At 37.0% G+C, this 24,661-nt stretch overlaps 1 protein-coding gene across 2 annotated transcripts; it reads left to right on the plus strand.

Moving 5' to 3' along the window:
• LOC121421639 (troponin T, cardiac muscle isoforms-like) lies at nt 1-24,276 on the plus strand. 2 transcript variants are annotated; one of them, XM_041616405.1, is made up of 9 exons: nt 1-85; nt 11,762-11,828; nt 12,384-12,423; nt 16,963-17,064; nt 18,202-18,384; nt 19,653-19,865; nt 20,511-20,554; nt 20,894-20,951; nt 24,211-24,276. In XM_041616405.1, the coding sequence occupies exons 2-9, from the start codon at nt 11,800-11,802 to the stop codon at nt 24,223-24,225; spliced, it is 684 nt and encodes a 227-aa protein (XP_041472339.1). In that variant the 5' UTR covers nt 1-85; nt 11,762-11,799; the 3' UTR covers nt 24,226-24,276. The 2 variants fall into 2 exon arrangements, with proteins under 2 accessions (XP_041472339.1, XP_041472340.1); XM_041616406.1 differs by lacking the exons at nt 1-85; nt 11,762-11,828; nt 12,384-12,423 and adding an exon at nt 14,869-15,134.
• Nucleotides 24,277-24,661: the final 385 nt, after the last annotated feature.

The raw sequence follows: 24,661 nt of genomic DNA on the forward strand, positions 1-24,661 counted from the left end.
GAGTGTCGCATCTACTATCTTGTCATTGGCGCACTGTGAAGATTCACAGGCTTCTCCGGCTTTCCCCGTCAGTTTGTGGTAGATAGTAAGTACTGTACCAAGCAGCTCCGTTAATTTGAGTGATTTAACACTGATCGCGCGCGGTTTCGTATCATTTGATAATATTTGTTTGGAATGCCTGCATGGGTGAAAGTCTCTCTGTGACCTTTGCTCTCCCATGTTCATAATGAGCATGGAACGTGATGATGCATGAGTCTGCTATTTATCCTTTTTTTTCCATGAAGTTTACGTGTTTGGTCGATTAGCTAATTTTGAACCTTTTCTATCTTTTAATTAATTACCCACGTGTTTCATTGTTGTGGGTCCGTAGCTATTTCTTTCAGAAATTGCCCCTGCTTCATTCATAACTGGCATTGGCATGACGTGTCCCATGTCATACAAAATATAAAAGAGAAAAACAAAATCAGGTGAATATTATTCCATATTTGATTTTCTTTTATGAAATGCCTATTTGAGTGAATTTGAGTGATTGAATTATTATCAGTTCACGTTTTCGAGCGTCACTCAAACATCAAACCATCTTAAGTATAAAAATGGAAATCTACTGTGCTCTTTACAATTTATCTAATTTCTGATCTAAGCCCGTAATATTCTTAGTCATTGCTATATTATAGTCCTATTTAGCCATTTCCATTTATTTTTTTATTGCAAAAATGCATTAACGTCATTTTAGCCATTACTCCTATGGCTACAATGACATTAGCAATATTGTCATAATGTTGTTTTTTTTGTGTGTTATAATGAAGGCTACATATTTATTTTTGAAAAATATTTGTTATTGCCTAAATTGATTTATTAATCATAGTCATGATTATCATAATCAAATTACTTATCTTTGATATAAGAATTTGTTTTAGCTACTATCATCATTACAAATTTCAACAATGCCATAATCGTTATTATCATTATAATCATTAATATTATTGTCGTCGTTTTAGCATTTTCATACAATCATCATAAATATAAGCAGCTTCATCATTATCATTATCAATTGATAACAATTTCACCAGAATCTTTTAGTGTCATGTGGTCAAGGTGGCAATGTCATGAAAGTTACCACAGTGCGTGGTCAAACATTTTTACTTGATATAAAAAATTATATCACATTTATCAACACTTTTCACAGATTATTGTGTTATAATGAATGCTACAGATTATTGGGAGCTCGACATGTATAATGTCGTCGAGCAACATTTGAGCCCCTTTTGAATCATCAAAGAATGTGTGGCCACTGGTCATTATTGAGCTTAAAGTGGTCAAAATGACCACAGAGTCCAATAGTTAGACCAATAACACGGGTCTTTATTGAATCATTGCATTGATTTTCACTCACAATTTTTTTCTAACTTTCCTAATTTTTAGAAATAGTTGATGCGTCTAATTTTCACGCAATGGGGGGGTCATTCTGGGGCAAAAAATGGCCGAAATGAACCTCATAGATCAAAACTGACCTAATAAATTACACGAAGTTGATTGTATACGATCCAAGGCTTATTTTAGAAATAAATGTGGATTTCTAAAGACATCTAGTCGTTATTCTGATCAATATTTGTAACACATTTCAGTTAAAGAAAAAATCATGAAAATTTGAATTTTTGGTCAAAACTAGGCCAAAGAGACCAGTTCTGGGCCCCATCTTACAAAGAGTTACGATTGATCCGATCAATCGTAACTCTATAGAAATCCATCGGTGTCATATTTTTTTCTACGAAAAATTTGCACAATGTCCTTTGGATGCAATGAAAAGTGCAGTGAATTTTCAAGAAAACAATGAATGCATAAATATACATAACAGCTAGAAAATGTTTTGAACAAACATGGATGATAGATGTTGACGTTGCTGGCTTTCCATAGTTGCGATTGCTGGGATTAATCGTAACTCTTTGTAAGACGGGCCCCAGATGTGATATGGCGAATGGCACCACTTTATTTGGAATCAGAGTGCATTTTACCTAGGATAGACCCTTTTAATTGGACGTGGTTGCAAAAGCATTCTCTGTTTAGAGACCATTTTCCAAAGAGTGGTCAAAATGGTAATTTTTACCAAAGTATTGGCCAAATAGGTCAAATGTCGTAAGGACGGTCAATAACACTCACATTTTTGGAATCAGCACTAAATGTTACCCCGGATAAGCTTGTTAAACCTTCTCCACCAAAAATTCTCTGACACTATAATGAGCCAATTGCCAAATAAGCACGGTCGTCGTATCTCAAATCAATCTTTTCCCATTTTTCTGCGCAACCTGGATTTGACATTAAACTTTCAAACTCGTCTTGCCCATTAATGCCTAAAGTGTTTATCTTATGTTAGGTATCAAAATAAAGAATAATTTCTAGAATAATTGAATTATATGATTATGTAAATGAAATAAGATACTGTACATGTAGTTTTTTCTTTGTCATTGAAGAAAAAACATGGAAATCCCGGATTCCTTTTTTTGTGGGACGCACTGTACACATTCATCATAGATTTAGAAATGACAGATAATCAAACATCAAGAGAGAGAGAGAGAGAGAGAGATAGAAAAAAAGAAAGTCGCATAGAAAGGAGAAGACATATTTGGGATATTGAGCCAGTGGCAAGTAGGTCCATCTCATTAGGTGAGGAAATTCGTGTTTTTTATTGTAATGAATGGGCCCAGTGTTTTTGCTAATGAAAAAAATGTTATGTATGAAAAGAAAATATATGAAAATTTTTTATATTTATTAAGTTATTTATAAATCTAAAATCATATCATTATTGCAATTTAGATCATGGTATATAGATCTTCCTGGGGTGGTTCTTGTATTATTATCCATATGCAGCATCCCAAGGAATTCTGGAAGGTGTGAAAAATGGTGAAATGTAAACAAAATGACCATAATTTGGTAGTGAAAACCTTTTTTTTTCCTTCTTTTTTTCAAATTTAAATCAGCAATTGGGGACATTACATCACTGTAATAGTCCAGTTTATTCATTACAGCCAACACAGCGCCCCAGGGCAGCAGCGTACCTAGGATTTTCCACAGGGGGAAAATCGTCCGCCCAAAAAATTGACAAGCCCCCCAAAAAAGTCTTCAACCACGCATAAACGATTTCGTACCAGGGAAAAAATTGACAAGCAAAAAAAAAAAAAGTCTTCAAATTCATAGGAAGGGGCCACTGGTGGCTCGTCAGGGATCAGTTGTGACTCGTCAGGGGGATACCTCCCTTGCATGGGTTGTGACACGTCAGGGGGGGCAGTCTGCCCCCACCCCCTCATAGGTACGCTAGTGCCCCAGGGCCGTGCCCCTCTGTATATATATTTTTTTAGTTTTTATTGGTGCTCCCATTCAAAAGAAAATATATACGCCAGTAATCGGGATAGGAAAAGGATAAATGGCGCAGGTTACGTATAGCGTAAGAACGTTCAGTACCTCTTTGTCTAAGGTAGATTGAACGCATCGCAATGCAATCCTGTCACATGAAGGACGGTCATGTCGTGAATCACACTCGGTAGCGCCCTAATTAGGTGATGCGCATACAGTGCTGCGCAGTACGTCACCCGTAGGGGAAGTCCCCCGTGGAGACGTAATCAATGTACCACTGAAGTAGGTGATAATAATTGGAGAGGTCTATAGGGGCATTCGACTTCAGAGTGCCGTATCTTGTTACAGCCACAAAGGGGACGATCAGATGTCGTCAGTTGAGAAAGGGGTTCATGGCGGTTCTCAAACGGTGACACGACATTTGCCCCTGTCCTAATGTCGTCTAAGTAAGATGTAGGATTAGGCATGGGCGAAAATTCCCAAGGGGAAGACGGAGACGTGTCCCCCTACTGAAAACAGTAGGGGGAGGACGCAATATCAAATGCCCCCCTACTATTTGTGGTCTTTTATCTTGATGAGAAATACATTATTCAAAGTCGAAATAAAAACATGTATTTTAGGACGAGATGACCTTACTTTTGGGATGATAACCTTCTTTTTTTTATTTGGTTGTCAAATTTTCCAGCCCCTTGTCCCCCTACCTTATGGGAGAGATTTCCACCCCTGGGATTAGAGTTGGAATAGGGTCTCATGCTAGTTTTAGGTTTAGGGTAGGGTAAAGCGTTAAAAAAGGGTTTAAGTTAGTCATTAGACTAGTGTGTGGAATTTAGAGCGGAGCAATTGTCGCCGGAGCAAATGTCATAGAACCTCAAACCGCCGTGAGCCACGTCAAAACGATCGCGTTCTCATCGCGAATTGAATTTACATCGTAAAGTTCCCGGTTGGAAATCTCACGGTTTTCACACGGTATAGGGCATCTTCGCAATTACTACACAGACGCTTTCTACAACGCAGAAATTCCTTTGAAACTGCAAGTCAAATCACAATGGGCAACTGAGATGTTTTTGTCGAAAGTTGGTGGACCGGACCGGGACAGTATATCGTCTGAAGATTTGGACTGGACAAAAATAGCAAATATACAGGCCTATCTGCCTCTGTCGTTTGTCCGGAATCTAGGACAGCACTGCTGCTTTCATTCACCGAATTTCCACACAGGCTGTTTTTTTTTCATTGAATGTTTTTTTTTACAAAAAGTTTTCTGCGTTTTCGAAATCGTCAGCATCGTCACTGGGTAAATGTTTTATTATTACTGATCTTGCCGTACAAAAACGAAGGGTTTTTATCTTAACATGATGTACGGCGTATTCAACAGTGTCAATGTGGGACATGATGGAAACCGCCAAAACCGGCACGGATAGATTAAACATATTTTATTTTAAGGTAATTCTGGGGTGATTTTTGATGGTTCACAGGGTTTAAATGACAGTTGGGTGTTGGATTACCACGGTCTACGTACGGTGCCATTGCGGTATTGGCGGAGAACGGTGCGGTATCTCGAATTGCGATGAAGAGCCAGATATACCGGCGGTGTCCGCCCCGCAAGGGCAGGGAGTGGAGCATATGGGCCAGGCTCGTTTCTATGTTGGAGCCTACATTATCTTTAATCGGGAATACTTGAAGCCCCTGAGTTACATAGGCCTACTTTCATATTTATAAATTTAATTTCCATATAAAAAAACCCACATAATGAATACTACATATCAAAACAGCATCCTTTGGTCAAGTGGCAGCTACATTACAGGGAGACGAGATAAAAACAAAAATATAGTTAAATATCAACTTTAGTTTGGACAAATAGTATTCAATTCAATTCAAATTCAATTCAATTCAATAATGGTTTATTAAAAAACATGCCTCACAGCCAAAGGCTGAATAAAAAACATGTGTACAATTTACAACAATAGAATAATAATTAAATACAAACATGCAATGACATAAAATTACTAGAACTTCTTATTGTAATACAAGGAAATAATTTGTTGAAAGTAAATAAAATCATATATTGTATTGAACATAATAGATATTAAGTATGCAAATTATAACCACTATGATAGGCACATTGTTCAAGCATAAATGAAAAGTATTAGAAAAGAGAAGATGGGGAAGGATAAAGATGGCATAGGGAGACAGACAGAAAAAGTGAATAAGGGGAAAGGGTAATTAAACGGAGATATAGATAGAAAGTACAGAAAGAGGATTGGGCCAGATAGATGAAGATTAAACAAAAGGTATGCATGTATGACAACAAATTATGTACAGAGTAGACTGAGTGGGGCAAGGCGTAGAATGAGATGACTATCCTAGCAAATAAAGAAGCTATATCAATCATATCGTCGGGGGGGGGGGGGGACAACAAATTTATCTAGTTCTCGTTTAGTAAAACAATGAAGTAGGGGATGGGACTATTTTGGAATAGGCTGGTTTTGCATTTGAATTGATCGTACTTAGGGATTTTCCTTAGCGAAATGTCTAGCCTTTTGGGAGGAGGGAGCCAAGTTCTGCAGTGTGGATTGATTGTAAGAGATTTAGCAAATTTTTGAGCAAGAGTTTACCGTCTAGAATCCAGAGTTTCAAGGTTGATTGTTTGGCAAGCATCTTCATACGACAAGTAGTTACGTCCTAATATAATTTTGCAGACTCTTTTCTGTACTCTTTCTAGGTCAGCAATCTGTTGTTTGGTCAAAGCCCCATTGAAAACCGGTGTGCAATATTCTAATGAGGGACGGATGTATCCAGCAAAGACAGTTTTTAGATCTTCAACGGGCATTCCATATTGCTTGAGTGATCTGAACATACATGTATGTTTCCTATTACACTTCTTTAAAATTTCACCATGTTCATCCCATTTCAACTTTGACTGTATTGTTACACCCAGTATCTTAGCGGAAGTGACGAATGCTAGTACAGATTCACCAATGTGTAGGTCATTACGAGTAGGGGGTGTTTTCATGAAAGTTACATTCATACCAAAGCACTTGGAGGGATTCAATTTCATATGGTTATTTGTCGACCCACTTTGCAATTCATTGAGACATTCTTGTATTTTGGGGGTGATGGTATTACTCTACATTCTGCCCTGCCAAAGTTAGGTCATCAACATATTTGAAGTAAGGAATAGTCGAAGAATTACATTCGCCATTGATCATAATCAGAAATAGTAACGGACCTAGTTTTGTACCTTGCGGTACTCCTGCATTATTTTCCAAACATTGAGATATTTTACCCTGATACTTAACACACTGTTGACGACACTGTAGGAAATCAACAACCCACTGAATTAAGCATGGTCGTACATCAAGATCAATCATTTTACGGATAAGGATTGTATGGTCAAGCCTGTCAAAGGCTTTACTAAAATCAGTACACACAATGGTAGAAATTGATTTACTTTTTTCTGTATTTTCAAAAAGACAATGAAGAAGTTGTACCAAATAGTGAGTAGTGGAAAGTCCAGTCCTATTACCAAACTGACGTGAATCAATGTGTTTTTCAATGTCTTGCAAAAGCCATTTTGCCACAAAACATTCAGCTATTTTGGCAAAGTTACTTGTGAGAGCGATTGGTCGAATTTTGTCAATAGACGCGGGCAGTGCCTTAGGTATCGGGGTGATCTGGGAAAGCTTCCATTGATGTGGTACAACCCCAAGTTGGAACGAAGTGTTCAAGATATCAGTAAGGGGCACAGACAATTCAAGAGCAAATTCCTTTACAACTCTAACAGGTATGTCATCCTTGATCCCTGCTTTGGAAGAATTTAAGTGTTTAAGATTTCGAAATACTTCCCATGGTTGGACGAGGGGGCATTGACTTGGAGATGGTAAGTACGCAGGAAGGGAACCTCTGTCAAGAGGAGGGAGATCAGCTGCTATGGAAATGAGATGCTTGTTGATAGTAGCAGCTGCTTATTGGTGGAGTGAAGAGTCATTGGCGCCAATACCAGGAATCGCAATGGGTGATGGTGCATCATCTCGGTGGGTAAGAACTTTGATTTGGCGATACCACCCTGCTGGGTTTTCTGTCTTGATGTTACGAACACGCGTGTTGTAATACTGACGCTAGTATGTAGAAAATACAGAAACATATTATTGGGCATTCGTTTTAACAGAGTTATAAATTGACATATTATTTGGCATTGGTGTAAAAAGAGTTATAAAGTGACGTTAAGATGACTATCGGTAGATTAGTCAAACATGTGAATTGAAAGAGCGGAACATACCGTATAGGCACTATTTTTGGCTATTTCATTTTCTTATTTGTATTCTAATTTTATTTTATTTGCTGTTTTCTTCTGCATTCAAATCATTCGGATAATAACTTTTGTCAAAGCGTAACAAACATATTTGATTATCGTTTTGGCATGATAAATCATACATGACGTGTACTAAAAACTAAAATCCAGACAATTTTCTTTTTAATTTTAACATTTAGCAGAAGATTCAGACCCATTAAATTGATTAATATATATTTTTAAAATGCATATTAGGTATATTCGGAATGAGAAGAATCTTTTCATAATTTGAGTAGTGAAGATGGAGATGATAATGATGATGATGGTGACAATGATCAAGATGAACGCCATTTTTTTAAATTCAAATAAGAAATTATGGGGTAATGTCTAACTACAACGGGAATACTATGGGAACACGACTCTGATTATTTTGTTTATTTTCTTATAATGTAAAATATGAAATTATGAAGCTCCTTTTTTCAGGAAACATATTACTACAACCGTTCAATTATGTAACAGCGTAATTCAAATGACGTCTACTCCTAAAAAAACTTTGTGTTATGCTTTATTCCTCATATGTCTTTATCGTTTTCTATAAAACATTATTCTAATCAACTTTGCCCCCACTCCCCAAATAACAATTATAAATTTGTTATGAATAAGTAAATAGAAACAAAATCAGATTATAATAATGGGAAAAAAAGATGAACAAATGTTTAAAGTCTCTCAAACGTCCCCTCTTTGCCTCCGCCTTCCCCCACGATTATTCCTCTAGATCCACTCCTAGATTTGAGGTTGAAATGTACTATCCGTTTGGTATGTAATCGCCAGAGAAGACGAAGATCAGAGATAGTCAGTCTTGGCATGTTGATAAGCAATGATTGATGTCTGCTATACTCCAAGACTAAAATAAAATCTTATTTCTGGCCATGTTGTTTGAATGGAGGGTTTTGTTCTATTTCCATCGCCAGGAATTTGGAAGGCTCGAGGGAAATGAGGAAAATGTCTTCCCGAAGATGGGAGAGAAAGATCATGATATTTTGATTTGTTTTGATGCATGTTGGGTCCATTCTTCTATGACAGAAGGATGTCTATATCAGCAGAGTATCCCTTGAAAGAGTGGCATGTTGATTTTGGTTTCTTTCCCAGCAATTCTCGAAATAAACTTTGGTTGATAAATAGAAGGTTGGATTCGCTGTTCTCGCCATTTTCATTCACCGTTTTTATTTACAATAACCCGTTCTCAGGTAGTTAATGATGGTATAGGATTTATTCTCCAGCTTGTTTATTCACATTTCGTTGGTAAATCGCTTTGGATAATTATATCAATATTTGTAACTTCGCCAAAAAGCAAATGCAAAGGGGGGGGGGGGGCTATTTTTACAAAGAGTTAATACCCTTCAAAGTCGCACTTAGAATCTCATTTGTATTTGACTTGTTCATATGTCGCTAAGAGGAAACTGCCTAATATTTTGTAGGGGAGGTCATGACCACATGAATTTAGGCGATAAAACGTCAATTCCTTTCTTGTGTAATGATAATTGTAAGTCACACTTTACTGTATGTGATAATAACAATAAAATTAGTTAATAAGAGAGTCAAAGGGGGCCTAAGCTTTCGATCCTAGCAGAATCTTTTTCGGAGGCAAAATGACAAACACAAATATAAAGTGGAACAACCATAATATAGACCACAGACATTCAACAGCAACACTGGAAACAAGGAGACAAAAGGGGCATTAGTGAGAAGAGAGGACCAATCAGGTTAATGAAGGGGATGAAAGAAAAGGAGTAGGCAGACACAAAGGGAAGTTAGTGTGAGTAAGGCCAAAGAAAGACCTCAAGTGGGGAGGGATTAAGATATGAGGCAGGCAACATCAAACAGGATCTAGAACAAAACAGTAATGGGGGTATGAGGAAGAGATGAATAACAAGAGAATTAGTGAGAGGTGGGTCAAACAGATAACAAAGAAAGGCATAATAAACTGGTACATAAGAGTGGGGAAAATGGAAAGAAAAGGGAACACGTGATAATGTGCAAAAGACATAAGTACATGTAAGTATGATAGAGCATTAAACAAACTAAGAGAAAAAAGTAACTCTAAAAGTGGTGTAACTGATATTGTAATCCACTGGGTGTGAGGGGAAAAACAGAAGACTACATAGAAGAAAAAAAACATCCCATATCTCATACAAGATCAGCTCCCTTTTTCCTCCCTTATTCAGGCAATATAACTATTATATTATATATTTATTTTTTTCTCTCCCTTCACCTCTCAGATTTACCAGTTATTTGTTTTGCTTTTTTTTTCATGTTAACTATGTTTGTGTTTTTCTCTCATTTACACACCCTTTCTCATACAGCATCAGCTTCTTTATTTGCTTTTACCCTTTTATGCAATTTGCTTCCCTTCCTTATATACAGGGTTTTTTTCTTCTTCTATATAGTCTTCTGTTTTTTCCCCTCACATCCAGTGGATTACAATATCAGTTACACCACTTTTAGAGTTACTTTTTTCTCTTAGTTTGTTTAATGCTCTATCATACTTACATGTACTTATGTCTTTTGCACATTATCAGTTGTTCCCTTTTCTTTCCTTTTTCCCCACTCTTATGTACCAGTTTATTATGCCTTTCTTTGTTATCTGTTTGACCCACCTCTCACTAATTCTCTTGTTATTCATCTCTTCCTCATACCCCCCATCACTGTTTTGTTCTAGATCCTGTTTGATGTTGCCTGCCTCATATCTTAATCCCTCCCTACTTGAGGTCTTTCTTTGGCCTTACCCACACTAACTTCCCTTTGTGTGTGCCTACTCCTTTTCTTTCATCCCCTTCATTAACCTGATTGGTCCTCTCTTCTCACTAATGCCTCTTTTGTCTCCTTGTTTCCAGTGTTGCTGTTGAATGTCTGTGGTCTATATTATGGTTGTTCCACTTTATATGTTTGTCATTTTGCCTCCGAAGAAGATTCTGCTAGGATCGAAAGCTTAGGCCCCCTTTGACTCCTTTATTTACTCTATTGGCTCTTTTTTTAGATAAGCAGTTTTCAGCAGCTTCTTTTTGCCAATAAAAATAGTTAACAGTTCTTGTATAGCGCACATCACATTTACGTCTCTATTCGCGTCCGAAGGGCGAATTGGATTTCATTAACCCCGCTTAAACTTGGCCGCCGTACTCTGGAAAAAAATAGTGGGTAAAATTTTAACCATAGAGCTATTAACAGATAGCTCCATGTTTTAACCATCACGAGGTTTACAATTACAATTACAATAAGCAAAAGTTCCATCGCACTGACTGGATAAGAAAGATGCCCCAAAAAAATGCCCAATGTTGGTTGGACACATGATTACCATAATGGAGCATTTTTACCAAATATTTATTGGAGTGTAATTACTTAAAGGACAAGTCCACCCCAACAAAAAGTTGAATTGAATAAAAAGTGAAAAATCCAACAAGCAACACTGAAAATTTCATCAAAATCGGGTGTAAAATAAGAAAATTGTGACATCTTAAAGTTTTGCTTATTTCACAAAACAGTTATATGCACATACGGTAAGTATGCAAATGAGGAAACTGACGACGTCATCCACTCACTATTTATTTTGTATTTAATTATATGAAATATGAAATATTCTAAAAAAAATTCCTCATTGTCAACTGAACAACGATTAATTCATCCCTGAACATGTGGAATTAGCATTGTTTAATACTAAATGATTCAGTCAAGTTGGTCCTTATTGTCAAATCTGTAAACATTGAAATATTGTATAATTCAAACAATACAAAACAAAAGAACTAGTGAGTGATGGACATCATCACTGACTCATTTGCATGTCACCAAGTTGTGCATATCATATTTTGTGAAAAAATAAAAGAAACTTTGAAATGCCATAACTTTTTTATTGTACATCCGATTTTGATGAAATTTTCATCGTTATGCTTGTTTGATTTTTCCCTAAACATTCAAATAAACATTTTTTCTGGGGTGGACATGACCTTAAAGCGCACACGCAATTCAAAGAATTATTCCTTACCAGCTACCACTTACCTCCTCCTCCCCGTGTCCCCTTCCCCGATCGACGCTTCCTCGCTTATGATCGTTATCCTCTTTTATTTCTTTCAGGTCCTGTCGAAGGGGTAAACATATAACAGACTGTGAACATGGCGTCTGCTGAGCAAGAAGGAGAGCAGTAAGTCTTTTATTTTTCTCTTTGCTTGTCACATTTTCAAGCTTGAAACTTCATTATTTTTGTACTTCGTAGTCCATCGACATTTTTTTAAACTTTCAAACATACACAACGTCCTCACACGCAAAACAAATACCTACATTACACGGTAACAAATGCCACTTTCTCTAGCCCGTCACATTAACAACAAATGTTTAACGCTATTTGTACCTCACTTTGACCTCCTTTCTACTTTGAAACATACATACGTACATCCTCACACAGAGACACAATTATGAACATTCCCCTGCTTTCCCCCTTATTTATGTGTTATATAGTGATAATTAACTAAATAATGAACTTGATTGTATGTTAAACAATGCCATGGTAGCAAAATTAACGATAGTAATAATTATAACCCCAATCAACCGGCGATGGGGTCCCTAAAGATTGTTTTCATATATAGGGGATATTATGGAAATTTAGAATTGCTCTGAAAACACCAGCCACAGAGAGGTAAACAGAAGTGAAATCTATGAAATTGAAATAATTTCATCCAATTCTATTTCTACCACATAGCACTCTGACGGAAGAGGAGGAGGCAGCCATTTCAGATAAGGTTCGTGTCCTTGCGTATTTTCTACTTTCAATAATACATCTTAAAATTTTTAAGAATTTGACAAAATAATCTACACCCTAAATAGCACCACCGATAGCGGTGCTACCGCGCACCCCACATGAACAAAGGTAAAAATATGCACTATTGTGTATAGTTTGCAACCCTGTGTAAATTATGCCTCTTTGCATGGTTTAGGGATGCAGAATTTTCTGTACATTCACAAGGATGCAAAGTTTCCTAAAAGGTACAACTGTGCACCGCTTTGGTGCAAAACGTAGTTACCGTCCAACATCAAGGTGTAAAATGCTCAAAATATTGAGCGCCAAACATTTCAAAGGTGCAAAAGGGATTTTTTTTCTTAATGCCGTGCTCAATTTCAACATTTTGACGATGGATCTCTATTTTCGAAGTGTTGTAAATCCATGTGTAAATGGAGCGTTGTGGCCCAGTGGATTAGTCTCTTGACTTTGAAACCGAGGGTAGTTGGTTCGAATCCCAGCCATTGCGTAATTTCCTTCAGCAAGAAATTTATCCACATTGTAACGCACTCAAACCCGGTGAGGTGAATGGGTACCCGACAGGATTAATTCCTTGAATGCATGAGCGCTGAAAGGCAGCTCGAGCTAAAGCCGGGGTAATAAAGATAATAAACACCCCCTAGGAAAAAAAAATTTCTACATAAATGGTGCTATATAAATGCCTTTTATTATAATTATTATTTTTTTAATAAGAAAAGTTATATATCTACTAAGTTAAAAGAAAAATCGAGTGTGTTAAACACACTCGATTTTTTTTTTGAAGCTACGCTGAAAAAAATTGCCGTTACTTTGGCAGACTAATTAGAATGTCGAAAATCCGAATAAAAGTTAAATAATTGGACATGCTTTAAATCGATCTTTGTCGTGTGATGTAACAAAATCTAATTGTATTGAAGACTATAGTAAAGATATTAATCAACTCTAACGCATCATCATGATCATGTACTTATGGAACTTTGACTAAATCTACTTTTCAGCCTGTCTATTAAAAACTTTGGTAAACAGTGCAAATCATGTTCTATCATTCTGCCATTCGAACGTGAGAAAGTTGGATAACTAACCTTTTTAGAAAGGTTACTGCTTTTTAATGTTTGAAATATGTAATGAGTCTTTTAATTGTTTTTACTTTGTATACATGACCAATTCAGCCATTTGGCTACGACCCATGTTTTTAATAAACCTTGAATTGAGTTGAATTGATTTCTTTTGGAGTTTTTATTTCTTTAAAATTATTCAGATTTAGCGCCTTCTCTTGTGTTCTATAATTTTACTAATTAAAAGTCGATTTGAATACTTACCTGACATATACTGCGATTGTATATCCAAAAGCTTCGATCGAAATGTGGTCTCAGAAATTTTGAATTGATTAAAAGCTTTAGAAGTGCTTCATGTCAAACGGTTAAAACAAAAAAAAAACTTTTGTTGTATGGGATCCTTTTAAAAACAATTCATGTATTCGGATAGTAATCCTACCAATAAATATTACAATTATTATATCATTTTTCACGTAACAGGGATTCGTGTTTATGACTTTGAAAATGCCTAATCATTTCATTTCTAGAACATGAAAGAGACGGTAACACAGTTTTCTTATAGTCAACATGGAGATAAAATGATATTTCTTGAAAAATAATCTTCAAGTTGTCAGCTTGACAAAAGAATGTATTTGATAGATATTAATACTTTTTTTCCATACCTACGTATATTTTGAGTGGTAGATTGAAGTCTATATCGACAATCATTTTTTAATGATATTTATCAATAATGATTTTATTAGGCGTACTAATGTTATCATTTTATTTTATCATTATTATCTATGTTTTTATTATTGTTATTATTATTTTGATTATTATTAGTAGTACTAGATGTAGTAATATTATTGCATTATTGTGAATGCTATCCTTCTTTTTTTATCTTTATTACCTTTATTATGTTTTACGATTATTATCATTAATTATTATACTATTCTCATTATACACAGGAATCCACATGGCTAGGTCAACTATACTACGTGCATGTGTAGCCATGTAACAGGTCACAGAATGTTCTCTATCGTGTCATAAACCTATTAACATTAATTTATTTCACTAGCTAGATGTAGTCTTAGAAACCGTTCCCAAATGGTTACCCCTTACTCTCTATTACTAATTCACTTGGACTAAGAATATATTTCGTTAAAACCTTTTTGCAAACCATTTACAAGTTAGTTTTCATAGCTTCCATTAAGACATTTTGTTTTTACAATGGTGGTAAAAATTTGGCGAAAATGGTTCGGTCCAATTAAATATATTCATGAGTTATTTGTCAATGTACTTTATGTGAAAAATGACAATAGAAGAAATCATATTTGATGCAAACTGTTTTATTTTATTTTGGAGCATTACTATTTTAATGCAACATCTAAGCAATGACAAACTATTTTTTTCGAAACGAGCCCGCTACATTGTTCGTTAGGAGTCCGTGTTTCTACTTGTCACATCGTTCTAATTCCTAACCTGTCTAACACCCATCACGTGACCTTTTCGTCACGTGGTCTTGTCCATGTTCTGTGTTGTCACGTGACAGAGAAAGAAGAAAGAAAAGATGAGACTCGGGGCCCGAGAATCTCTCAAGCAAATCCAGGACTTGCTCGCCCAGTATGACGCCGAGGCAGACAAAGTAGTCTCAATTTTTGTAAGTACTTACAATTTTTGTAAGTACTTTGCTGTTCTCTCACTATAATCGTCGCCTGACTGACAAAAGTGGGTTAGGATTGACGCGTATCTGTATTTACTTTCCTGTACGGCTGGCAACATGGCGTCAACTCGCGCGCAGTGTACATTTCTCGTAGCGCACGCTTGAGGTGACGCCCCTTTGCCAGGCGCACAGAAATTGAAAATCGATGGGCACGCGCAACCTACCGCCCGTCTGCTAGCCAGCCGACGTATATATCGGAGCGTGAATTTGAATGTCACTCAAAAAGCTAGCTTGCCCGTCATCTTGCAAATTATGTCATGTTTTAGGCAACTCCCGCCCAATTGTCTAAAGCATGAAAAGAAATCAGTTGTTGTTCTTGCACATGATTCACGTACCGCACACTCCCAATTTAAATAAAATGCTCAAACGCTCGCCATTTCCTTGATATATCAGTTATTTGGAAGGGGAAGGAGATAGGAAACAAATGAGGAAAAAGTAATAAGTGTGATATGATATAAATCGTGTGGATAAAACTAAAAAGAAGAATAAAATGTGATATACTATACTTCGTTTTGAGAAATGAACAACTTTACTTATGCTTAATTTAGGTTGATGCCTAATAACTATACCATGACACCAAGTCAGATACTGTAGAAATGAACATCAATTTAATTGATGTGTATTAATTTCGTAGGAAAAGTAATAAAATTACATAATGGATGCAAAGCCATGTCAGGCTGATATCTAGATCGCCTATAATATCAGACCCCCCCCCCCCATTCCGCTGCCTTTCTAAATAAAATAAGGATATAACTTCACTTAATCCCCCCTATCAGACCCTATTCCCACGATGCTCCCATCCCCCAGTAGAGTAGTGACGTCACTGCATGGACTACTGCATTATGCTGCAATGCATGACGGGAACATAACTATTTCCTTTTTATCCTCGGGAATGTTATAACAACTTGAGCCTTAATGATTTTTCCATTAATGATAATAACTATACTCTCGTTAATTCATCTTACTTTGTCACGTGACAGTGTAACTCGTTCTGTGTTATTTTATTTTCCTTGTCATGGTTACATGTCACCTTATATACTTCAGGGCGAACTAACTCAAGGGTTCTACCAAGGCATTGAATCCCGAAACATTAGATAATTATGATTACTAATTAGAAATAAAACGCTATTGAACTCATTTTTGAAAAGCCATTCTAGTCCACTGACAGTTATGTCTACACTTTTTTTTATAACCATTACACATGTTATATTCTCTCTCGAAATGCGGTCTTTTATTCATTTTCGATACCTTGCCTGTTGGAGAAAACAAAACATCCCGTAGTTTGTCAAAAGGGTCTGTAACACAATGTGAAATCCGTTCCAGAATGATAAAACACCCAATTTTAACAATGCCAATCAAATATATCTCACTATGTGGACATAATGTGTTACACTATTATTTTTTTCCGGCAGGATTGCTTCATTATTGTAATGTAAAGATGATAATAGATCGATGTTTTTATCTATCCCTCACTGTAAATGAATATAAGTTGTTACAAGGAAGACATGTAACCACTTTCTGTGTATCACCGTATTGTGACTATAATCACTTGTTTTGTCATTGTATAGTTTTGTTTCATTCCTCGCGGGTTTTCGTCACTTGAGTAACGTTACGCTGTCACGTACGATGTGCTATATCAAGTAACATAAATAATAACAACTTAAACTTGTAACGTGGCTGTCACGTTTGTTTCCTCGTCTCAATGTTTTTGAGTCACGTGACTGTCACGTGGGTGTCGTTGTTTGATTGTGTTGTCACGTGACAGAAAAGGCAGGAGTTCAAGCAGGAGATCATCCAGTCTTTGAAGATGGTGAGAAAGATCATCGAGACGTACGACGAGGAGATCGCTGCCCTCAGGAAGAAAAGGGTAAGTGACAATTTGCATTCATACACTGCAAAACCTCCGTTGTTGATTTAACACCAGGCTGTAATCTATATATGTCAACACCAGAAAAGTGTTAAACAACACCAGCTTGGTTTTGGTCTAACACCAGATAGGTGTTTATACAACACCAATTGGTATTAACACAACATCGATTTGATTCCAAACTGGTGTTGTTTCAATACTTCTCCGGTGTAGATTCCGGTCTGGTGTTAAATCAACAACGGAATATTTGCAGTATATCGTTTACATGTAGCATTTGGCATGTTTGGGGTTAAAAGTGTCAATGCATGTTTCTAAGGTGAAATTCTTATTTGCTTGGCAAAAATTGAAATTTTAATTTGTTAACATAAGTTTTGTATTACTCTATTTGTTTCAGATCGCTATGCTCGATCTGTAATGAAAATCTTAAGTCAGAAATAAAATGGAACCAGTGGGATTCGAACCTACCCGGAAAGCAGTAGATGGCAGGCTCGAATCCCACTGGTTTCAATTTTTCTGACTAATGATTTGCATTACCGATCGAGCAAAGCGATCTTAAACAAAAAGGAATAAAGCCATATACTTTAAGAAAAAAATTAGAGTCAACACCGTGAGCGATGACGGAATCATGACACAATAGTAGGGGCCATTACATGCGCAATTGTGCACCTTCCTGATCTGAAAGTCGCACAGTTAAATCTAGATGCGTGTATAGGTGCTGCAAGACGAGAAAGCCGGACGTCTGCATTTTGTTTGTATGCACTTGGAAAGAGGTTGCACCTTTAAAAGATTTAGAAATGAACGTTTCATATATTATTTGAAATTATAAGTGTTTTGTATCTTTCTTTCCACGATACACTCTCAATAGACCTGTGATGGGCTTACATTCCTAACGTTTTTTCCATACTAATGTAACCTCTTGTTTCTGATGATTAAACATCGACCCCCCCCAAAAAAAAAAAAATAAAATAAATGGATAAAATAATAAAACAATAAAAATAATAAAAATAATAATAAATCGTATGGTACATTTTGGGAGCGGAAAATTCATAAATACATACCTAATACGTTTTAGCTATCAGATCTTGTATATTTGATGTTAGAATTTTCCAAATATATTTTCAACATTATTCTCATCAGCTTGAGAGGAAAAATGAGCAAGCGATGTGGCTGGAGAGAATCACGAAGAATGAAGAAGAGAGGAAGAGAAGACAACGGGAAGAGAATGAAAGACTAAAAGCACAGAGAGAACAAAAGAAAAAGGAGAGAGAGGAGAGGCAACGCGCCATGAGGAACCCCAACGCGTACAAGAATGTTGTTCAGGTAAGAAATACCGTGTTTACATGCTGCATCGATGCAGAATCGGATTTTTGCGTGTAAACGCGATTAACTTGCATCGGCTCTCGGTGCAGAATCGGCAATTTTGCACCACCAAAGTGGTAGGTTCAGAACCGCTTTTTTTTCTACGTGTGAACAGAAAGCCGATTCTGCATGAAATACGCGCCAATTGCAGATTCTGCAATTGGCGCGTATTTCATTTACTTTACCTTTATAACGTATTTGCAAGCGCACGGATCCAGCGTTGTCTTTATTATGACATATGTATATTGTTGGTGGGTGGATCATTTCAGGTTTTTGACACGCGAGCCGATTCTGCACCGCGCGCTGTGAGAGCGTGTAAACACGATGCAAGATAACCCAAATGCCAATTCTGCATCGGGTTTTTTGTTCTGCACCGCGAGCCGATGCAGCACGCACAAGCCCTTCAGTCTAGAGGCACATAGGCCTATACCCCGTTTGATCATAAGTGGGCAATGACACAAAACAGCACAAACTTGAGAAGACTCTTACGACAACAAGGCACAACTAGGGAAGTTACACATTCACATATTCAGGCCACTTTCCTGGAGTGGAGGGTTTTAATATCAGTCCATATAACATCCTTACGAAATTTGTATGTAGTACTTCTGCGGTACTTCTTTTGTACCTATAGTGGTAACCCTGTTGTGTTGTTAGCACCACATAAAGTATCCTAGGATTTGTGAAAACTGTGTCGCCGATGTCCTGTGCGTGGTCTGGGGTACTTATCTCGTATCCTTACAGTACCCATTTTGGCCATGTAGCACATATCTTATAGATACACGAATGGAAATGTATCGCAATCTGTTGTATCAGCGTGTGGTATGGTTCTCTATACCCGTGTGTTGTAGGTGCTAGTACCACAGATATGAATAATGATAATAACAATAAGGTCAGAACCCCTTTACCGTGGACAGTTGAAAGGACACAGTTTTCCACAGTGTGATCATAGTGTGTTCACAAAGTATATTATCCACTCTGTTAGAATGCTCAAACTCTATAGCGTGAAGTTTTGTCCACACTGTGGACACCCCGACTATGCCCCGACAATGCGACTGTTCACAGCGTGTTCACATGGTCGACTATGCGAATATGTGATGATCTAACCCTGGTGATTTCATATTGTGTGCCACACTGTGAACACACTGTGGGACACTGTTCTTTGCAGTAGGCTTACCCAGGTTACATTGTGAAATGATGAACTTAGATGCCTCTGTGTGTTTTATCTTTAGGATGAGAGGATAAGGTTCGCCAGGATGACGGTTGAAGAGCTCGCTAGAGAGAAAGAAGAGACCTTGGCTAAACGAGCCCCAGCCATCGATCTTGATTCCCTGACGTCGGAGGAAGCCATGAAGGAAGCAGCACGTGATCTTTATGCTAAGATCGTCAAAGCTTTCGGCAACCTCTTTGATTTACAGGAGAAAGAAAAGAGACAGAAATATGATGTAAGTTTTATCCTGGTATGAATGGTGAATTAATAATGCAAGCTGGCCAGAAAAGGCCCTGCTTTGGACCTGATAACCTTAGGGCCTTTCGTCGATGTTGTTTTTATCTGCTTCAGATTTCCCAGGAGTCAAATGTCGACCTTTTCTTCCTTTATTTTTTTAAGAAAAACAAATCTCACACTCTTGAATAGCTCCCTGACCTGTTATTTATAGGCACATTTTTTTTTCTTTTAGTGTCAGATTTAGTCTACGGAGGAGTTGCACAAAACTTTAAATTAATAACACGTCAACAAACCAACAATACATAATTCAATTAATTTATAAGTGTGCTAGTCTATTGCCGGTCTAATTTCTGCAACATCGGATTCAATTGCAATAAATGGATCTACCACTGGATGACATAGAATCGATTGTACAACTGATTACACATTAACATCTTGTTATGATGTTTGTCCTTTGTTTGCAAAGACAACCACAACTTCGCAATTTCATGTTAGTACGAAGATTGGTGCAGTGTGGACCAGCTTGTTTCTTGTAATGTCTATAGCAATGCAATACTTCAATGAAAGAACATTGAAAAAATGTTCAAGCTTTAGTTTTCAATGGAAATAATATTTTTGCTATTCTTCTATTGTTTCTCGACAGATTAAGGAACTCAATACACGTATCGCCGCTTTGCAAGCTGCTAAGTGAGTCCTAACATATCACTTTCCTATTTTAATTCTAGGAAATTAAGTGTTCATCTTTATAGAAGGCAGCAGAATTATGTCCTCATCCTTTCTAATCGTTTATCTTTTCAATATTAATGTCATAAAGCCCGCCTAAAATAAAGGATTAATCAAGTGGTACTTTCTTTCTCTTGTATTATTATATGTTCCAGGTAGTTGCCACATTTTTAAAAATAATAGATTAATGAAATACACGTTAAAGAGTATTTATGCAGTGATTGCGTTCATAATGCTTTACTCTGCTATATTTCCTGAGTTTTCATTCAAAATAATATAAACTATGTTCACCTTTATTTCTAGGGTGAAATCTACATCGGATGGCAAGATAAAGAAGATATCTCTACCGTTCGGAGAACAGGTAAACGTGCACTCTAAACACAGGGGTGTTAAGACTTACACCAATTGGTGTCAATAGATGACCACACAGTGAGGTGTTACAATAACACCCTAGATTTTGAATATAGCACCAAAGAGTGAAAAAGTTACAGCTAAAGTTGTTATAATAGAGTACCGAAGTGTCATGTCATCAATTTTCACTTTTTGCACTTCAATTACGTTTTTATACCACATTTTAGTCGAGCATGAGAATGACCCCCACAACCCAACTATGGGGGATCGGTCCGTGGCGCCCCAAGATATGACCTCCTGAATACATACTTGTCCCCCCCCCCCCATTGAAGTCAATGTGCTATTGGCTTGGTTCTACAAGTTGGGAACCAGGCCAATAATACATTGATTTGAATGAGACTAATTATGTATTCATTAGGTCATATCTCAGAGTTTTAGGTCATCACTTTTAGAGATTTTCATTCTTATAGAAACAAATGTGCTGACTGGAACCTTTCTTCGTCCTTATTTGGAACCTTTAAATGTTCTTCAAAGAAGCACGAAAGGGGTCTCAGCATTCCTTCAGAACCACGTTGGGATCTACAAGAAACCCATGAAGTTTCTTACTTACCTGACATGCCTTTGGGGTTATTAACTGTGCAAAGAACCCAGTGGGTTCAACCTAATATAGTTTCCCTAGAACAAAACAAAACTTGTTCTAAAAGACTCTTTAGAACACTCTTCCGCTACTCTGAAGAACTTAAACGCTTCGTTCCACTTACTCTCTGCCTTCTTAAAGGCTTGGTGCACTTACGGATGCAGAGAGGAAGTGAAACGGAAAAGAATCTTGTCATCCGTTGGAAAACGTTATGTATCCGTGTGTACTCTTTGCTTTCGTATTCCATACGCTCTATATCCATTGATCATCCGTCCACTATGATTTCATTGTTCGTCCATTTTGCCCATTGTCTGGAGCATGATAAAAACGGATGGAGCCATGCCGAAATTTCGCTTGTCCGCTGTATCTGTTATGAGTACGTTTTGTGGGCTCGGTGTAAAAATGGCAGAGGTAATAATGGCAGAGGTAAAAATGGCAGAGGTAAAAATGGCAGAGGTAAAAATGGCAGAGGTAAAAATGGCAGAGGTAATAATGGCAGAGGTAAAAATGGCAGAGGTAAAAATGGCAGAGGTAAAAATGACAGAGGTAAAAATGGCAGGGGTTATAATGGGAGAGGTAAAAATGGCAGAGGTAAAAATGGCAGAGGTAATAATGGCAGAGTTAAAATGGCAGGGGTTATAATGGGAGAGGTTAAAATGACAGCTCTAGGTAAAATGTGGCCAGTCTTAAATCCCATGCAATGAATTGTCAAAAAGCCCCCGCATGTACATACATTGAAGAAGTGCATGTCACGGTTAGGCATTTCTCAACAATGCTATTTACGAATTCGTTGGAGGTGTACCGTGAACGCTTTTTAAAAAGAAATCAAACCACACATATTTTTTTCATTCAATTTATCAGGAGCAAAATAAAACTGCACTATTCTCATTCATCATTTTATAACATTCCTTTTTGTCTGGCTGGTTTTTTTTATATCTAAAGTTTTGCCAGGTTTGCCGATGCAAAAAGGAGGAAGAGTAGACATAAGAGAGGTGGAGAGACAGAGAGGGTTAGGGGGCGGGGAAAAACATAGAGAACATTGCGGGGAAAGCTTAGACGTTAAAATTGTCACAAATGATTGTGGTTAAATATTATGTCCTTATTTGTAATGTCGTCTGTACTATTATTTTTAGATAATTGAATGACAATAAGCATGCGTTCCCAGTCTTGGCACTGAATATGTAACTGATTATGAAAATCAATAATAATCTTGTTTTGACTGGTAAACCAATTTGGGGTCGATCGAGGGAGACCGTCTGGTTCAGATTCTTTGCATAAAAGAAGACCCTGAACCTTTACCACAGCATCCAATATGATATAAACGCCTTGATGGTCATAACCCTTGGACTGTTGGGTATTTTGTACACCATAAACAGCACTCTCTTGATAATTAGCTTGGTATGCTATTAGAGATTTGATACAAATCTCTGTTATTTTTCAAAACAGAAGAAAAAACACTGTTTATTATCTAATTGTTATTATTTTTGTTGAAATTCTTTTTCTAACCTTAAAGAACTTCATCAAGTTGAAATAATTTTTTGTGTCATTTTCCTCCTTAACCAAATCCCCTTTCATTTTGGAGTGATAACTTTTTTTCTCGGCTTTTTAACAAACCAGCACCCAATTTTTCACTAACTTTTCAAAAGTAGTGCTCACTCAAGCGGAAATATTTTGCGACAGTTATATCGTCATTTGCTTAAATAGGTCTGTACCAATGTTAAAATGTGGACAAATCTTCAGGATTTTATATGCGTGGGCTTTTTGACATTTCAATGCATGGGGGTTTAAGACTGGCCGTATTTTACCTAGAGCTGTAATTTTTACCTCTCCCATTATAACCCCTGCCATTTTACCTCTGCCATTATTACCTCTGCCATTTTTACCTCTGCCATTTTTACCTCTGCCATTTTACCTCTGCCATTTTTACCTCTGCCATTTTTACCTCTGCCATTTTACCTCTGCCATTTTTACCTCTGCCATTTTTACCTCTGCCATTTTTGCCTCTGCCATTTTTACCTCTGCCATTATTACCTCTGCCATTTTACCTCTGCCATTTTTACCTCTGCCATTTTTACCTCTGTCATTTTTACCTTTGCCATTTTTACCTCTGCCATTTTTACCTCTGCCATTTTTACCTCTGCCATTTTACCTCTGCCATTTTTACCTCTGCCATTTTTACCTCTGCCATTTTACCTCTGCCATTTTTACCTCTGCCATTATTACCTCTGCCATTTTACCTCTGCCATTATTACCTCTGCCATTTTTACCTCTGCCATTTTTACCTCTGCCATTTTTACCTCTGCCATTTTTACCTCTGCCATTTTTACCTTTGCCATTTTACCTCTGCCATTATTACCCTGCCATTTTTACCTCTGCCGTTTTTACCTCTGCCATTTTTACCTCTGCCATTTTTACCTCTGCCATTTTTACCTCTGCCATTTTTACCTCTGCCATTTTTACCTCTGCCATTTTTACTTCTGCCATTTTTACCTGGCACCCGTTTTGTGTCCGTCGGCCAGTGGGACCAGGCTTTAAAAGATGCCAAATATGGGACAAAGTTTATAAGAGTGTTCTTACGAATTTTACGCTTATTCATAATAACAACTTTATACCTTTCCAAATTTATTTACAGGAGGCCGCTGAATAGCCTGGTGCACTCAACGTCTTGTTGCCATGAATGAATGGACGAGGAAAGAACTTCATTGGGGAAAAATACACCAGTCTAATAAGCTAGCTGCATATTAGCATATAAACATCAAAGGTTTCTTACAACCAAGAAACTGAACCTGGCAAAATAAAAACAATGTCAAATCATTTAACTATGCAATTAATGACCACTTATTTTTCCTCTGCAAAAAGCTCTGTGTTAATCCAATTGAAGGTGAAATAGTATTGACTGAATTCGGTGTAAATTAATGGAAAATGGTATGAAGAAAACGAATTAAATGGTGGAAATACTAACTTTAAAACCCAGTTGGTTTCTTAAAAATAGCTTCAGAAAGGATCCCAAATCTCCCTTCCTGATTTCATGAGGAAATGGTTGTTAACTACGTCACATTTGGAGACGCCACGACGAGAGGAAA

Source organism: Lytechinus variegatus, chromosome 9 (assembly GCF_018143015.1).
Source record: "Lytechinus variegatus isolate NC3 chromosome 9, Lvar_3.0, whole genome shotgun sequence".
Lineage (NCBI taxonomy): Eukaryota > Metazoa > Echinodermata > Echinoidea > Temnopleuroida > Toxopneustidae > Lytechinus > Lytechinus variegatus.